The sequence below is a fragment of the Sminthopsis crassicaudata genome, chromosome 4 (assembly GCF_048593235.1).
Source record: "Sminthopsis crassicaudata isolate SCR6 chromosome 4, ASM4859323v1, whole genome shotgun sequence".
Classification (NCBI taxonomy): Eukaryota; Metazoa; Chordata; class Mammalia; order Dasyuromorphia; family Dasyuridae; genus Sminthopsis; species Sminthopsis crassicaudata.
Genome location: NC_133620.1, coordinates 431,081,879 through 431,097,125, shown reverse-complemented (window position 1 = coordinate 431,097,125; position 15,247 = coordinate 431,081,879). Strand labels below are relative to the sequence as shown.

At 35.4% G+C, this 15,247-nt stretch overlaps 1 protein-coding gene across 1 annotated transcript in view; it reads right to left on the bottom strand.

Moving 5' to 3' along the window:
* Positions 1–15,247, bottom strand: part of CTTNBP2NL (CTTNBP2 N-terminal like) — a 68,073-nt gene that overhangs the window by 27,937 nt on the left and 24,889 nt on the right. Inside the window, 1 exon segment of the mRNA XM_074263068.1 lies at positions 13,805–13,912. Within this exon segment, the coding sequence (XP_074119169.1) occupies positions 13,805–13,903 (99 nt within the window). The 5' untranslated portion in view covers positions 13,904–13,912.

The following is a 15,247-nucleotide window of genomic DNA, read 5'->3' as shown; positions in this document are numbered from 1 at the left end:
TGAAGATTCTATGAAAACCAGTGCAGAAAGGACCCAAAGGGGAAAAAAACCCCAAAACATACATATATAACATATTAAATATATAAAAAAATAGATAGAAGATATGTAAAATTGAGATAGGTGCAAAAAAAAAAAAAAAAAAAAAAGCTAAAAGCTTGGAAGGCAATATCTTAAATTAAACTCACTATTTGAAATCCAGATAAGTGAAGAGAAAAATAAATAATTATAATATTATGGTATTTTCATCTGAAGATAAGACAATCTTTACAAGTAATTTGGTAACTGGGAGGATGACCACATCTCAATTTGATAGAACAAGACACTAAGGTAAGGGAGTATAAGGTCATCATTTGCAAGCCACACAGTATGGTCTTTGACTTTGATGATGAATGCAAACATAGTGAACCAAGCCATGTATCCAGCTCTTTGGCATCAGCACACTACAACTGTTGAAACAAAGACAAAACAGAAATTTCCTGCCTGAAGAACAAATTGTTCTTTCTTGGATGTGGTAGTAAAAAGTGTCATCACAGATTCTGAATGATCAACAATAAAAGAAATAGTTATCAAGTATGACAGTGCTGGATTTGAAACCAGAGAATGTGATGGTTTGGAATCACTGCTCTCTGTTTATACAGATTAGTATGACTAGTTTATACAACTAGTATGACCTTCTGCAAGCCAGTGAATTTATCTGAGCCTCAATTTCTACATTTGTAAAAATGACCTCCATAAAAAGTGACCAGATGACCTCTGTACTTTCTAACTAAATCTACGGTCTCCATTTATTTGTGTATATCTAAGACATTGAGCTTCACCACATTCAAGTACCAGACACTAAGAAAACTAAAAAAAAGGAAGAAAAACAAATAAACTGTGAGTCTGCAAATTTTTATGAAGATTTTTAAGTTATACCATCATCAATCTAGGAAAGACAATCTGGGAAAGGCTCCCAGGATGGCGAAGGGACCAAAAATCAAGTAATATATCAAAAAGGATAAATCTGTCGTACTTACTATCAACAAAAATTCAGACTTCTGGCATGAATAAATCAGGAGGAAAATCTGAAAACACACACTAATTTGTGCTATAGCTTTTGCCCTTTAATTAACAATTGTTATTAAGCTAAGTCTACGAAGGGTAGGCAGACATAGTGTAGACATTTCCTACTTCTGACTCACACTGCCTGGGCAAATTACTTAATTTCTCAGCATCCCAGGCAACTTTCTAAGATTCAGTTAGAGATGAGCTGCTGACCTGCATTGTTGGAGTTTCTAAGAGTGATAAAATTACAGGTCTGGGGAAAAAAAAGGAAAAGAAGAGAAAAAAGCCCTGTCTTATTTCAGTAATAAAAAGCTAGGATCAGAATTACTGAATCCTACAACTAGGGGGAAAAACCCTTAGGGGTTATCTAGTTTAACTCCTGCCTGGAAGACAAATTTCTACAATAAAAGTTCTTAACTTGGCATCCCTGGATTTGTTTCTTTAAAATTTTAAAAAATAACTTTCAATATAAATGATTTCCTTTGAAATTCTATGTATTTCATTTCTTCATTTAAAACGTTCTTCTGAAAGAAGGGGTCCAGAGACTTCCCTAGTCTACCAAAGATATCCAAGATCCTCAAAAATTTTTAAGAACTTCTAGATAACAATATCTCCTACTGAGAGTCATCTACACCTTCAATGACAGGATAGTCATTAACTACCTCATGCAGCACAATCCATTGTTGAACAAGGTCTAATTGTTTGCAAGCTCTTTTCCACAAGGAACTAAAATAGGCTTCTCTATAACTTTTACACGTTGATCTTAGTTTTCTCTTGTGGAGCAATGGAAAATGAATCTAAGCTATTTCTTATAAAATAACAGTTCAAATATTTGAAGACATCTGTCATGTCTCATTATCCTCTTCTACAAGCTAAAACACTCCAGTTCTTTTAGGCAACATTTAGATAACAACTTGGATTCTGGTCTCTTCGCCATCCTGGGAGCCCTCTTCGGCTGCTCCATTGACAGTTTTGGCTAATCAATGTCTTTAAATGTATCCATAAAATGGAATACTAAAATAGTGTGGGACATTGTTTTAAACATTTTGTTGTTATTCAGTCATATCCAACTTTTTGTGACTCCATTTGGGATTTCTTGGCAAAGATACTAGAGTGGCTTGGCATTTTCTTCTCCAGTTCATTTTGCAGATGAGGAAACTGAGGCAAACAAGTTTAAATAATTTTTCCAGGTTGACCCAAGTAGTACTAGTCTATGGCCAAATTTGAACTCAGGAAGAGTTCCTGAATTCTGGTTTCGAGAATTCAACTCTATTCACTTACTCTACCACCTAGCTGCCCTATCCTTCTATTAATATATGGTTTAATATCACAATAATCTTTTTGGCAGTGACAGAATACTCGACTCATAATGAGTTTTCTGTCAACTGTAACTATTCCTCTTACTCTCCTCTCATGTGATTCACATGAAACCCTGTTTAACCACATCTTCCTCATTCTATAATCAAGTTTTAAAAAAATGAATCCAGATTCTCCTTAATATTTACACATTTTAAAGTTCATTACTTGGAGACGATTTTATGAGGAAGAAAAATACATTTAAGTAAAATGAAGGAAATTATGGAAAGAGAAACCAAACCAACAATGGAAGAAGTATCTAGAAGGGTACTCTGCCTTTGTGTGATAATAAAACTTTTTCTATTTCATAGCTGCTCAAGCATGTCTCTAACTGGCCTGCTTTGTTCAATCTGCATCAATGATGACTGAAAGTCTGTTTTGAAAGAGAACAATTTAGCTTTTCTGTATGGAAATTTCTATTGGGAAGTTGTGAGACATTTAGCTATTGGTGTAGGGAATACACCATCAAGGTATAAATCAAGGATAAGCAGACAAAATATATCTCTATTGAGGAAAAACTCGTGTTTCCTTTGGGACTGCTAAGTAAGGCCTTTTCTATGCTGAATATTTCCCACACATGAACTCTCTGGCTTACTTTTCTAAATGCCCCCTTTCACTAAAAGGTTTAGGCAATAACATAAGGCATTTCCTCCTGTCCTCCAAATTATCCTCAACAACTGGCTTTACTGAAACATGCTGGAAGGTTTTACTGGCTAGGATTTTTGAAGCAATCCTAGCTTTCCTTTACAATTCTTTTCTTTATGGGGTGGGGGAGACAAGGAGTTGGAAGTAATCTCTGAGTAAGCCTAAATCACAAGACTAAAACATGTCAGGAAGATACAAGTCACAAGAGGAAATGAGAAGAAGAGGAATAAACCATTTCCCTTTTTAAACTGTTTTAGTTTCCAACTGAATAAATGAAACAAAACTCCCCACTAGCATGATCCACACTACGGCTTCTCTTCAATTTTTGGAGAACTGTATGTTCTTTAAATAGCTATGAAAATCAAGCTTCTCTTTTCTTTCCCAACACACTTTAGAAAGACAGAACTAACAGGCAGATATCAGTTAAATAAAGGCTTTGCTTACTCTCTTGGCAACTTTTACTCCCTGTGTGTCCCTGCTCCCTTCTCCTCCCCTCTATAGCAATTTGTGATATAAATCATCTAAATGATTATTTTTATGAAATAGCTGTCATAAATGGGGTCCATTGAATCCTTCTTTCAAAATTAGTTTAATGCCCGAATAGGTCAAACCAACAAGCACTTATAAAGCACTTACTATGTGCTAGGCACTGTGTCAAGTTCCTGGGGATACAAAGAAAGGCAAATACCAGATTTTGTTATCAATTATCTCACAGCACACAGAAATTCTTGAACTATAAAATATGAGTATTAAACCTGGCCTGTTTGGAGAGATACTGGCAGTTGATCTGCATCCAGGAATAATAAAAATTCATAATCATGAATAAAATCCCATTAGGAAGTCCACTACTTATTAAACACCTGATTTACAAATGACTTGTATATCTACAAGTTGTTTCCTCTTTTGATGTATTCTGCTTTCCTTTCCCCAAAAGTCCTTCCATTTTCCTGGGTTGCTAGAGTCTTCAAAGACTAATGACTGTATAACAGACTTGATTTTTTGGCATTTTCAAGTATCTTTACTCCCCACCTGTTCCCCCAGCCTTCAGGAAGCTGCCAGCTTATCTCCCCAAATGCTCATTCTCATTACCAAGATACCCTAACCCTAAGGAAGCCAGGCCTGTCTGAGATGGAGGGAAGAAAGAAAAAAAAAAGTTCTTAATATGAGTTCTAAATAAGCCAACTTACAAAGAAATTGCTAAAATCTTCCTGTAACTCTATCCAATATTAAAATTGTTTTTTTGTAACATAGTTTGATTATAAAGATTACTCTGTTGGAAATACCCTGTAAGATCTGGAGAAAATAAAGCTTGTGCCTATAGTAACATTTTCAACTGGCAAGAAAGCATTGAGTTTGGAGTTAATGAGGATGCTACTTCAAGTTCTGAAGCAGTTCCCAACTGCCTCTGTGGCCTTGGGTAAATAACTTCAACCTCTCAGCTCTGCCTCTGTGAATATGGGGGTTGGAGCAGGCCTCTTAGGTTCCTTTCAGCTCTAATTTTAAGATCTTATGACTTCACTCTTTTCTTTCAGCCCCCTGGATCTTCTCATGTGTCATTTTGTCTGCAAGTTCAGGTAAATTTGGGTAAAATTACCAGGATAGCATTTAGTTGTCTGAGAAGAAAATGATACTTTCAACTTGATGGTGGAATAAATCACACCATAAAGAACCCAGCTGTAGCTCAGGTTAGCTTTACTGTCCCTCCCATGATAGAAATGCCATGTAATTGGACCTGAAAAACCATTGCTGTATAGGATTATTTTTTGACAGGATTTTCTACAATCAGATCAATGTAACTTGTTACTGTGGGCCATAGTCTAGAAAATGGAAATGGTCTATTATATAGAAAACCTTTACTATAATGGGATTTTGTTAGTAATTACAAGATGTTAGAGACTATAGCCATTTTCTTTCTCCTCAATAAAAGGCTGCTGATGAAGGAACAAGTTCAATGGAACATATATACATACATTTTGGGGAAGAAATATTCAGGTAGTCAACAGCACCCCTTTCCAATCTTCCCAAATATAGATAATCCTATCATCACTACCGCATATTAAGTACAGGCAGTCTATAAAATAAAGACTTGTTTTTAGAGGTAAATAAATTTCACTGTTAGATTTTTAAAGAAAATATTATTTTTTACATTTTGGATTCTATGTTCCTGTTTTTTTGAAATGAAAATGGTGATTAGTTTAAGAACAGTGACATGCCAGCCTCTATAGGGTAAAAATAGCTTTAGTTTATTTTGAAGACTTTTAGTCAAATCATCTTTCAAAGTATCACATAAAGACCAAACATTCAATTTAGTTAAATTGTGTAAACACTACTAAACATTGCTTGTGCTTGACAGGGAACAAGAGCAGCAAAATGCACAAGAGACACAGTGTTAAAAGGTGTTTTGTCTCCCATGGTTTTTGTGATTATACAATTTTATGTTTAGAGAGGCTCAGAATAGAATATCTGATGTAAAATTAGAAGACAAATGTCTTCCATGAATATATACAACTCACTTAAACAAAGTTTTATGGTTTAGAAAGTATTTTCCTTTTAACTCTGTGAGGAATGTAATATAGAGATTATCCTCATTTTTACAAATCAGGAAAACAAAGTTTAGTGAGTTGAAATGAGCTGTCAGTCGGGTCTCTTGAATCTCAAAGATTTTGCATCGTTTCCATCACCTTTCTAAGCCCTCCTTGTACTGATGATGTTCAGAATAACATGGTGAAAAAAAAATAGTATTTCCTAAGGAAGAAGTCAGAATATTTTGATTAATGCTGACCAATTACTAAGGATTATAAAAGAATCATCACTACTATTATTTTAAGTTTTACAAAGTGTTTTCCTCATAGCATCTGTGTGACAAATGATAGTATATAGTGCTATTAAATCCATTTATCAGATGATGAAAGAGACTCAGGTGACACACCTATATACACACAATTTCACAAGATAGATAGTCTTATTCAACAGATATACAACCTTTGTTCTTATCTTGTACATGTTTATCAACATGAACCCAGCTAGTATCCAATAAAATGTCAGTTCCTCAGGGGTAGAGGAGGGATGCTGCTATTTTCAGCTTCAGCCAAGTACCTGGTACACAGCAGGTATTTAGTAAATGCTTGTCAAATAAATTAGTAAGTGATGGATCAGGGCCTTGGGCTCAAACCTTTGACTCACGTCTTGTATTCTTTTTCCTTTAACCAATTCCTTTCCTATTATAATTTCTAAGACTTGGGTTTCTCATCTGAAAAACTTAAGGGCTGTATTAGATGAACACTATGGTCTTCTCTTCTGTTGCTATAACATTCTAGGATTCCAGATTTATTTGTTTTTTAAAACTCAATTTAAGAGGTTTCATTCATTCAGTATAAAAACCAGCTCTTTAAATTATTCATCTTAGAGATATAACATTACTTTAACAAAAAAATACATAAATATATAATGCCTGACTTCTTTTCTAATGGAAACTATACATTATAAAAATGGTATAGTGAGATTAAAGCTGTTGAAATCATCTTAAAAGCAAAATAGGATCTATAATTTATTTTTATACTTTCATATTTAACAAAATATTTTAGCAAACGACATTGGAAAAATACTCTTAAATAACTACAATTGAATGTCAGTTATTTCGGTAAGAAAAACTCAAATGACAAGAATTGAGGAATACAAGGATTATTTTAAATAATGAGTAATGAGGAAATTTAAAAGAAACATATTAGTAGAAAATTTTTCTGCCTGAGATCCAATTTCTGCTTCAGTTTTAATCATAAAATTTCTGCTTCTCAAATGCTTTCCAACTTTGAAATGAAGCATTTTTGAAATTTATTTTCTTCAAACAAACATAACAGCTTTCATAAGAAGTTTGCTTGCCTGCCAACATGAACGCCAAACCAATCATGTGGCATAAAGTCACTCTTCTAGCAACAAGTGGCAAAATGCAGCTGGAAGATCCACTACATTGTAGCATCTGCTCTTGGAAAAGCCAGTTGGGAAAGGGAAGAGATTCAAGTTCTCTGGTAGCAATACAAAGGAAGAAAAAAAAATTCTACTGAAAAAGCTTTTTTACTGTCCTTAGAATTTCCTGTTTTTTAAGAAGAAAAAAAATCTATTCTAACATCTGTTCTATGGCCACAGATTGCACTCTTAACTCTAAACCACCTCTTTCTCTCACACACACAAACTACATTTATGTTTATTTGCTTTTGATAACAAGGAAGGTTGCAGAGGGAATGATGGGTGAACTCAAATCCACTACCACTATAAGACAATTCCAAGTACTTGTTTTTCTAATGAAGAACAGAGTATTATGTTGCTTCTATTATTGTACATCTACTTGGAAGTTTGATAAATAAAGGAACTCTATAGTGATAAATATGTATATATGCATGTGTGTGGGTTTTTTTCCTCCCTATTTTTTGGAACTGCACCTATCATTTTATCTGTGTGGGGAACTCCTGGACAGGAAAATTTCTTCCATCACTGCAAATCAGCAACTCATCTGTACCTTAAGAGTATAACAAGGTTACCTGAGAGGTTGGCTTGCCCAACCTATTGATTCGAAGGCTGGTTCTTTATACACTTGTATCAAAGATTCTTGAAGGAAAATTCTTGCCATAAAATTCATATTTTAAAAATGTTTCCTTATAGAGGATAGGAATGACAAACGGCATATTCAGTAAAAATCTGGGAATTGCAATGAAATGTTTCTGACCTCACTAGCAATTTCTTAACTGTTCAAAAATTTTTTGATAACAAAGCAAAAACCTGTATTGTTTCACAGAGTAGACATCTTGGGTAAAGCTGTGATACTACCAGATTTATGCCTGGGGATGGTGCTCATGAATATAAAAGAATGTCTCTCCAGACTCTTTTGTTCCAATGACTATATTTATAAGGTTTTTGAGTGAATGTGTCTGGAACAATTCCTGAAATTTTTTTGTGTATCCTGGAAAGAATACTAGGGTTGGGACAGAAGACCTAGAGTCATATCTTGGTCACTTACTTCTTGTGTGACCCTGGTTGAAGAACTTATTGTTTTGTGTTGAGTAAATTAGTAAGTGATGGATCGGGGCCTTGAGATCAAACATTTGACTCACATCTTGTGTTCCTTTTTTCCTGTCTCCAATTTGTTTCCTATTAATGTTCTAAGACTAGGTTTCTCATCTAAAAAACCGAAGGGTTGAATTAGATGAGTACTAGGATCCTCTCTTCTGTTGCTATAACATTTTAGGATTTCAGGTGTATTTGGTTTTTTAAAAAGCATCTGTAAAATGGGGGTAATATGACTTCTATTACCTCTAAAATACTTTGCAAGCTGCAAGTTGAAAGGTTAGCTAGCATCACTATCCAGGAAGGCACAGAAGAGTGAATCAACAGCAAAGGACAAGTTTCCTGCTGTCAAACATAGAAGAGTATATGGTCTTCTTTGTACTGTCTCAAAAATCTGAAATAGTTATTTTAGACTCTAATTACACAAACACAATGGTACATATTATTTTGATACTTATTTCTTGAACTGTTAAACATGTTCACACTCACTCATTTTAACATTTTTATATAATTCCTTATTTTTTTAAAAAAATATTACCTATCCTCTCTTTTAGAAGCTTTGTAAGAGCTAGCTTTTGATCAAAAGCAACAATGTTTTGATTTAAAGGAGGATAATTAACGCTTGTATTATTGCTAATTCATTAGAAGAAAGGAATTTAGAGGACTTATGTTAATTAATATCATTTCAAAGATTGCAATATTTTTCTATGTATTGTTAAAGAAGCAATTCAAGAGAATTCTTCTTAAGTGATTTGGTAACTAGTATGAAGGCTGCTTTGTACACTCCAAGTGGTTCTGTGTCACAGTTTTAAGGAGCAAAAAAAATCTAATACATGATCAAGGCAGGTAAAAATAAATTACTTAACATGATTTTTATAAACTGTTAAGTGCACTTGCTCCTCCTAACTTCAAAATAACACTGATTTCTTGGAAATTTTTTCATCTTTCTGTAAAACATATGCCACAATTTATGGTAGAAATTTGTTGGGTTTAGCAAGATTTAATACAGCAAGTTAAAGATATCTTTTTATTTTTTATTTTTGGAGCAGCCTTCTGCTCCATTTCTTGCAAAATAGAATAACATGAGGAACAGCTAGGTGGAGCAGTGGATAGAGCACCAGCCCTGAATTCAGGAGGACCCAAGTTCAAATCTGGTCTCAGACACTTAACACTTCCTAGCTGTGTGACCCTGGGCAAGTCACTTAACCCCAGCCTCCAAAAAAAAAAAAAAAAAAAATAGACTAACATTTCTTTATAAGAAAAAAATGCCAAACAGTTCAATTATGGATATAAAACCTATAGCCAATGGAACAGTTAAGATTTTGACAAGGAGAAAAATTACGGACTTTTCTCTGTTTCCCAAGTTTCATTCAAAGAAAGCTGCCAAAGCAGCGATGATTGCAACAGAAGAGTAAGAACATTTTTGTCCTATCTTGAAGAGAAAAAGAACATAGCTGTAGGGGTTAGGGAAGGAGGGTAGATGAGATCTGGCACTACCCAGGAATCTGAGAAAATGAATGAAGCCATTTTATAAATGGAACTTTGTAGTTAGGGTTCTACTTGCATGCTGTGGTAACTTCATAGACTGCCTCTGGTAAATTCAAGCCTTCCCAATGTGGCTGATTATTCATCTAGAATCAACAAAACATTCTGGCCTCTAACAGTAGTTTTGTTCAGAATTGGAAGACAACTGGGGAATAGATTCCACACTTGGAAAAATCAGGTTGAAAGTAAGGAGGGAAAAATAAATCCCATGGTGTCCTCATGTAAGAAAAAGTAATCATAGATATACAGGATGAAGAAAGATTTTTAGCAAGTAACCTTCCTTCATATAGGAATGAAAGATAATGCCAAAAAAGAAATTAAAGAGTAAAGAACCACAAAGATTCTGAGAAGTTCAACAAAAATCAGTAGAAATGGACTGAGGAATAAACATAGCAAAAAATTAAGTCAGCTCTCATTTCAACTCAAAGAATCTGAGATGGCAGTTGTCTTTCTGCTGAGATTGAAATTTAGAATCCAGTTGTTCATTGTTTTATCTAATAATAGTGTTTCAAGATGGGCCTCTTCTGTAAAGCTATTCATTTCGCCTCTAGTGAATACAGTTTAAGCCTGGGAAGATAAAGTTATCACTTCCAGGCAGCAAGTGAAGACTAAATACACCACTTGGGTGCACTACTGAATGTTATCTTGGAGCAAAATGTTCTCTTAATTATAGCTACGGCTTCTCTAGTTGTTCTATCAACTTGTTAGAGGTTGTCTACAGTAAATAAAACTAGATTCATGTACTTCACTCTCCATGCCCAGTCAATTCTGGAAAAACATTCATAATAAGAAACTTAGCTTATTAAAATAATATCAGAACCAGAAGATGGAGTATGGCACAACATATAAGAACAGGCTTATAAAACTTAATACTTCATTAAGTCTTGAAGAGCAGGCATTGAAAGTAGACAAATACACTCTTATTTGCCATGGCTTTTTAGGTTAAATTACATATTTGTTAAGTGACCATGAGAATCATTTTAATAAAAGCAAATTCATTCTTTATATTGCCTAAGTGAAGGTAGACTACAACTTAAGGAGATTGTCATAGGAAAGTTCATTTGTAACTTAGTTGTTTGAAATAAGATTTCAGTTTTGCAACAGAAGTAATGTTATAAATGCCATGGTTACATTGCCAAGCCAGGCTACATAATCCCACTTAATATATAATTGTACTTGACTTGTACTAGAACTTACCCACTTTCTATAACAATGTATTTTATGGGAAAGTAAGTAAAAAGCCCCAATTTAGACTTGGCTGGGAGAAGAGGGGTGGAAGAAAAGGAACAGGAACCTCTGCTGTCTGTACTGCTCATTTGGAAATCCCTCAAGCTCCAAGCCACTAGTGCTGGCTCCTGATACTGAACAGCAGCTCCAGCAGGACAGAATTTGAGAAATGGGACATGTGAGATAAAAACTTAACTCCCTTCATCCCTTTTTCCTTTAAGTCACTGCTGATCCCACCTACCAACCATGCTCCCATCGAAGAAAAACAGTGTGGGTGGGGGAATGTGGGAGACTGGGAGGGCCTCAGAGAAAGGGGTGGGATGGCATCAGGTAGCAGTGGCCTGGAGGTAGGTAGTGATCTAGGATGAGGAGGCCCAGACAGAAGCAGAGCAGGGTAGCCGTGTCCTGAGCTGCCTTTCTAAATAAAACTTTGGCCAGGTATCAGTGAATCAGAGATACCGATTAAGTGCCCACTGGGCACAGAACACTTTGTAAGGTTCTGTGTGTGTGTGGGGAGGGCAGCAAAGGGAAGGGGAAGGAGGATACAAAAAGAATAGCAGGCTGTATGTTTGCTCTTGGGCCATGTGGGCTGGAAGGGTCCTACCACCTAAACGAGTTCATTTTACTGATGACGAAACCCAGGCCAGAGTTGGAGGAAGGCTTGCCTCAAATTAAATAGCTGAGAGAGCTGGGCCCTACCTCGTATGACATGTAGGCCGAACACAGAAAGGAAACCAGTTCTCCTGACTCAATGCTCTTCCTAATAGATACAGGCCATGCTGTAGTTGATGATGAACATCTAAGGGGAAGGAGGACCAGTTCAAATAATGGGGGCAGCTGGTGATGCAGAGAGAGCATATCAGGCCTGAATCAGGAACACATGAACTCAAATCAGCCTTAGACTCTCAACTAGCAGCATGACCTTGGACAAATCACCTTAATTGATGTTTGTATCAGTTTTCTCATCTGTAAAATGGATATAATGGGAGCTCCTCCTCCTCAAGGTTGTTATGAAGATCAAAAAGAATAGCATGGATCAAAATGAAAACTCATCAATATAATTCAAAGTGAAGTCATAGGAACATAACTGAATGTAGATAGAGGCAGAGGAGGAAAAGAAACACCAATTTTCTAAAATTGATTAATTACTTTAAAAAAAGTGCTAACAACTAAAACATTGCTGCATGAACTTGCACAGAAATGAAACTAAGATGAATTACTATAAAAACACAATTATATAAATAAATATGAAAATAAAGAGGGAGCAATATTTTGCAATAATTAGCAACACTAAAAGACATCCAATTGCCATTGAAATTGCTCAGAAGCACTATTAAGCTTTTAGACTTGCAATAATAACTGCCTATATAGGCATTTCTACTCAATCTCAAAAGCCACAAATTAATAACTCACTCCAAATATTTTGCAATACAAGTATAAAAATTGGATTTTATTTTTTTTATCTGGCTTGCAATTTTAGAGTAATCCAGGAAAGGATTAGATGATCATGGCTAAACTGTAATCCTTAATCCTAAAGCATCAGTGTGGGAGATTAAGGAAAAACAGCACTACTGTTTGGGACATGGTCTCATACTACATGACCAGTGCTTCCTACTCAGGCAAGAGAGGGAGTAGTTCATGTTGCTATAAAGGATTTGTGAAAGGATAGTGAGATGTGAATATATGTGAAAGGCTTCCATTTAATAAGAATATAAAGGAATTTTTGCTATATTAAAAATAACTGCAGCATTGTGACAACCTGACTTTTATAGAGCTTTTAATAGTAACATAAAGATCCAAGTCATTACAAATTTCACATGATTTAGAACTGAGAAGGGAATGCTAGATTTCGAGTCAAGGCCCAGGTTCAAATGCTATCTTTGCTATGTAGCCTATACCTATGTGACCCATGGCAAGTCGTATAACCTCCCCTCCAGTTTTCTCCACTTTAAAACAAGGAACACTGGCTCAGATGCCCTTTCCTGGTCTGAATTTGGAGAATCTGGAATCCAAGTTCAGAAGAACTTTGGACTATATATATCCAGCCCCTTCTCCTAATGTTGAACTGAATTGAACTGAATTTCTACTATAACAATGCTACCAAAGAACTGGGACTCAATAACCAGTGTTTCTATGACTCAAGAAAACAAACACCACTGAAGCAGCTCGTGGCACAACGGATAAAAGGCTGGACCTGGAGCAAGAAGGAGCTGGAATTTACCAGTCCTTGGGCAATAAACTTCACCTGTCTGCCTCAGTTTCCTCATCTGTAAGATGGGAATAAAAATACCTATTGGTCAAGGTGGCTTTGAAATAAAGGAGATAAAACATTTAAGTCAAATGACAAATACTCATAAAGCACTTAACACAGCGCCTGACACACGGTAGGGGCTCAATGATGCTTGTTGACTCCTCTTCTCCCTCAGTAAAGGACACTGATAGAGAGAAGCATAACAAACTAGGAAGTGTTTGTCTTTAGCATATCTATCTTATTTCCCTTTTTCTACTTTTCCTTTATTTATTGCTTCTTTTCTTATTCACTTGCCTAATCGTCTCATTTACAAGTTTTCTGCTTACTGGTATTAAACATGGGCTCAGAAAATATATAATACTCACTGACAGGACATAAACGATTAACAACAGACTAAGATATTGTCTCCTCTCAGGTGAAGAGACCTTTTTAGTAGGGATCAAATTTTAAATGTAAAGGAAGGAAGCTCTAGGGCAGAATTTCAAAAATTATCATTGAGTAGGAAAAGGAATGGGTGCGATGATGAGAGACTTTCCTGGGTTCCATCCCAGAAATGGCCATGTCCTCCTTTCCCCACCACTAACTTCACTGGGGGCTCTGCAACATGCAAATATTTGGTTTAAGTAGATCACTACACCAAACCAGCCAGGAAAAAATCCTTCAGTGCTCAAATCAGACCTTTAAAGCTTCAATAACAAGATCCCTTGCTTCTAGTTCGCCTTCTAGAATGCTGAAGAGGGTCAGGAGCTCCGGCTTGCTGAGTTTTTCCAGATTCATCCTGAATGCCTGAAATAAAGACAATCATTAATCAACCAATAATTAATAAATTAATTAATTGTAATTATAATCAATAATATAATAATAATAAATAATTAATAGCATGGTAAAAACAAACACTAAAAATAACAATGATAAAAAGTGCTTTAAGGAGGAATAAGTATATTTAATTTGGAAATAGCAATTAATAGTTTCTGGTTTTAATTGAAGACTATCCAGATATACATCTTAGAGGGTCTGGATTGATAATAAAGGGAAAATTTCTAGAGGTGATTTTAAGTTTTAGATAATGGTCTATTATCTATTAATTTTAAGTAGTGTCTGGATATGATGAAACTCTAGTGATGGAAATTGGATTATAGATGTCAACTGGAACCAAATTCTCTGACAAAAAACAAACAAGGGGCAGCTAGATGGCATAATAGATAAAGTTCTGGGCCCTGGAGTCTTGAATTCAAATCCAACATGAAACACTTAATACATCCTGATTGTGTGACCCTGGGCAAGGCAACAGCAACAAAAAACCCTAAACCCAAACAATCAAAAAGCAAAAAAGTCCAACCCAAAACAAAACAAAAAGAAAATCCCTGCCCTTCAGAAGCCTACATTTTTAATGCAGAATATACATAAATCAAGGTACATGAAAGATACCTTCAAGGTAGAAGAAAGGCAACTTTTAAGAGAAAAGGAAAAGCCTTCTGCAGAAGGTGGTTTTTGAGCTAAATCTTGAAAGAAGGCAGGATTCTTCTAAGAGGTAGAAATTAAGAAGGAAAGCATTCCAAGCACGGGGTATAGCTAATACAATTATATGGAGATGGGACTTGGAGGGCTCTGTGCAAGGAACAGCAGGAAGGTCAGTAAGGTTAGATGATAGAGTCCAAAGGGCAGCAGGAGATAAAAAGATAGGCAAGGAAGGAAAAGTTCAGATTGTGAAGAATTTTAAATGCCAAATAAAGGACTTTACATTTGTTCCTAGAAGTAAAGCATTACAGAAGTTTACTGAGTAGGGAAATGACATGATTAGATCTCCATTTATTTTGGCAGCTGAACTATTATTTGGAATTGGGAGAGACTTAAGAAAGAAGATCAATTATGAGGCTACTGCAATATAACCAGATAAGAGGTAATGAGGACCTGAATTATAGTTGTGTCTGTGCGCACTAAGAGAAGGGAATTTAGGTATTTAGGAAGAAATGACAAGGTTTGGTAAATGACTGGTATACAGAGTGAGGAGTTCAGATGATACTGAGATTGTGAGACTAAGTGACTTGGAGGACAGGTCTTCCAGGAGGAAAGATAAATTTTATCCATTCAGAATTTGAGATACCTAAAAGACATTTTCTG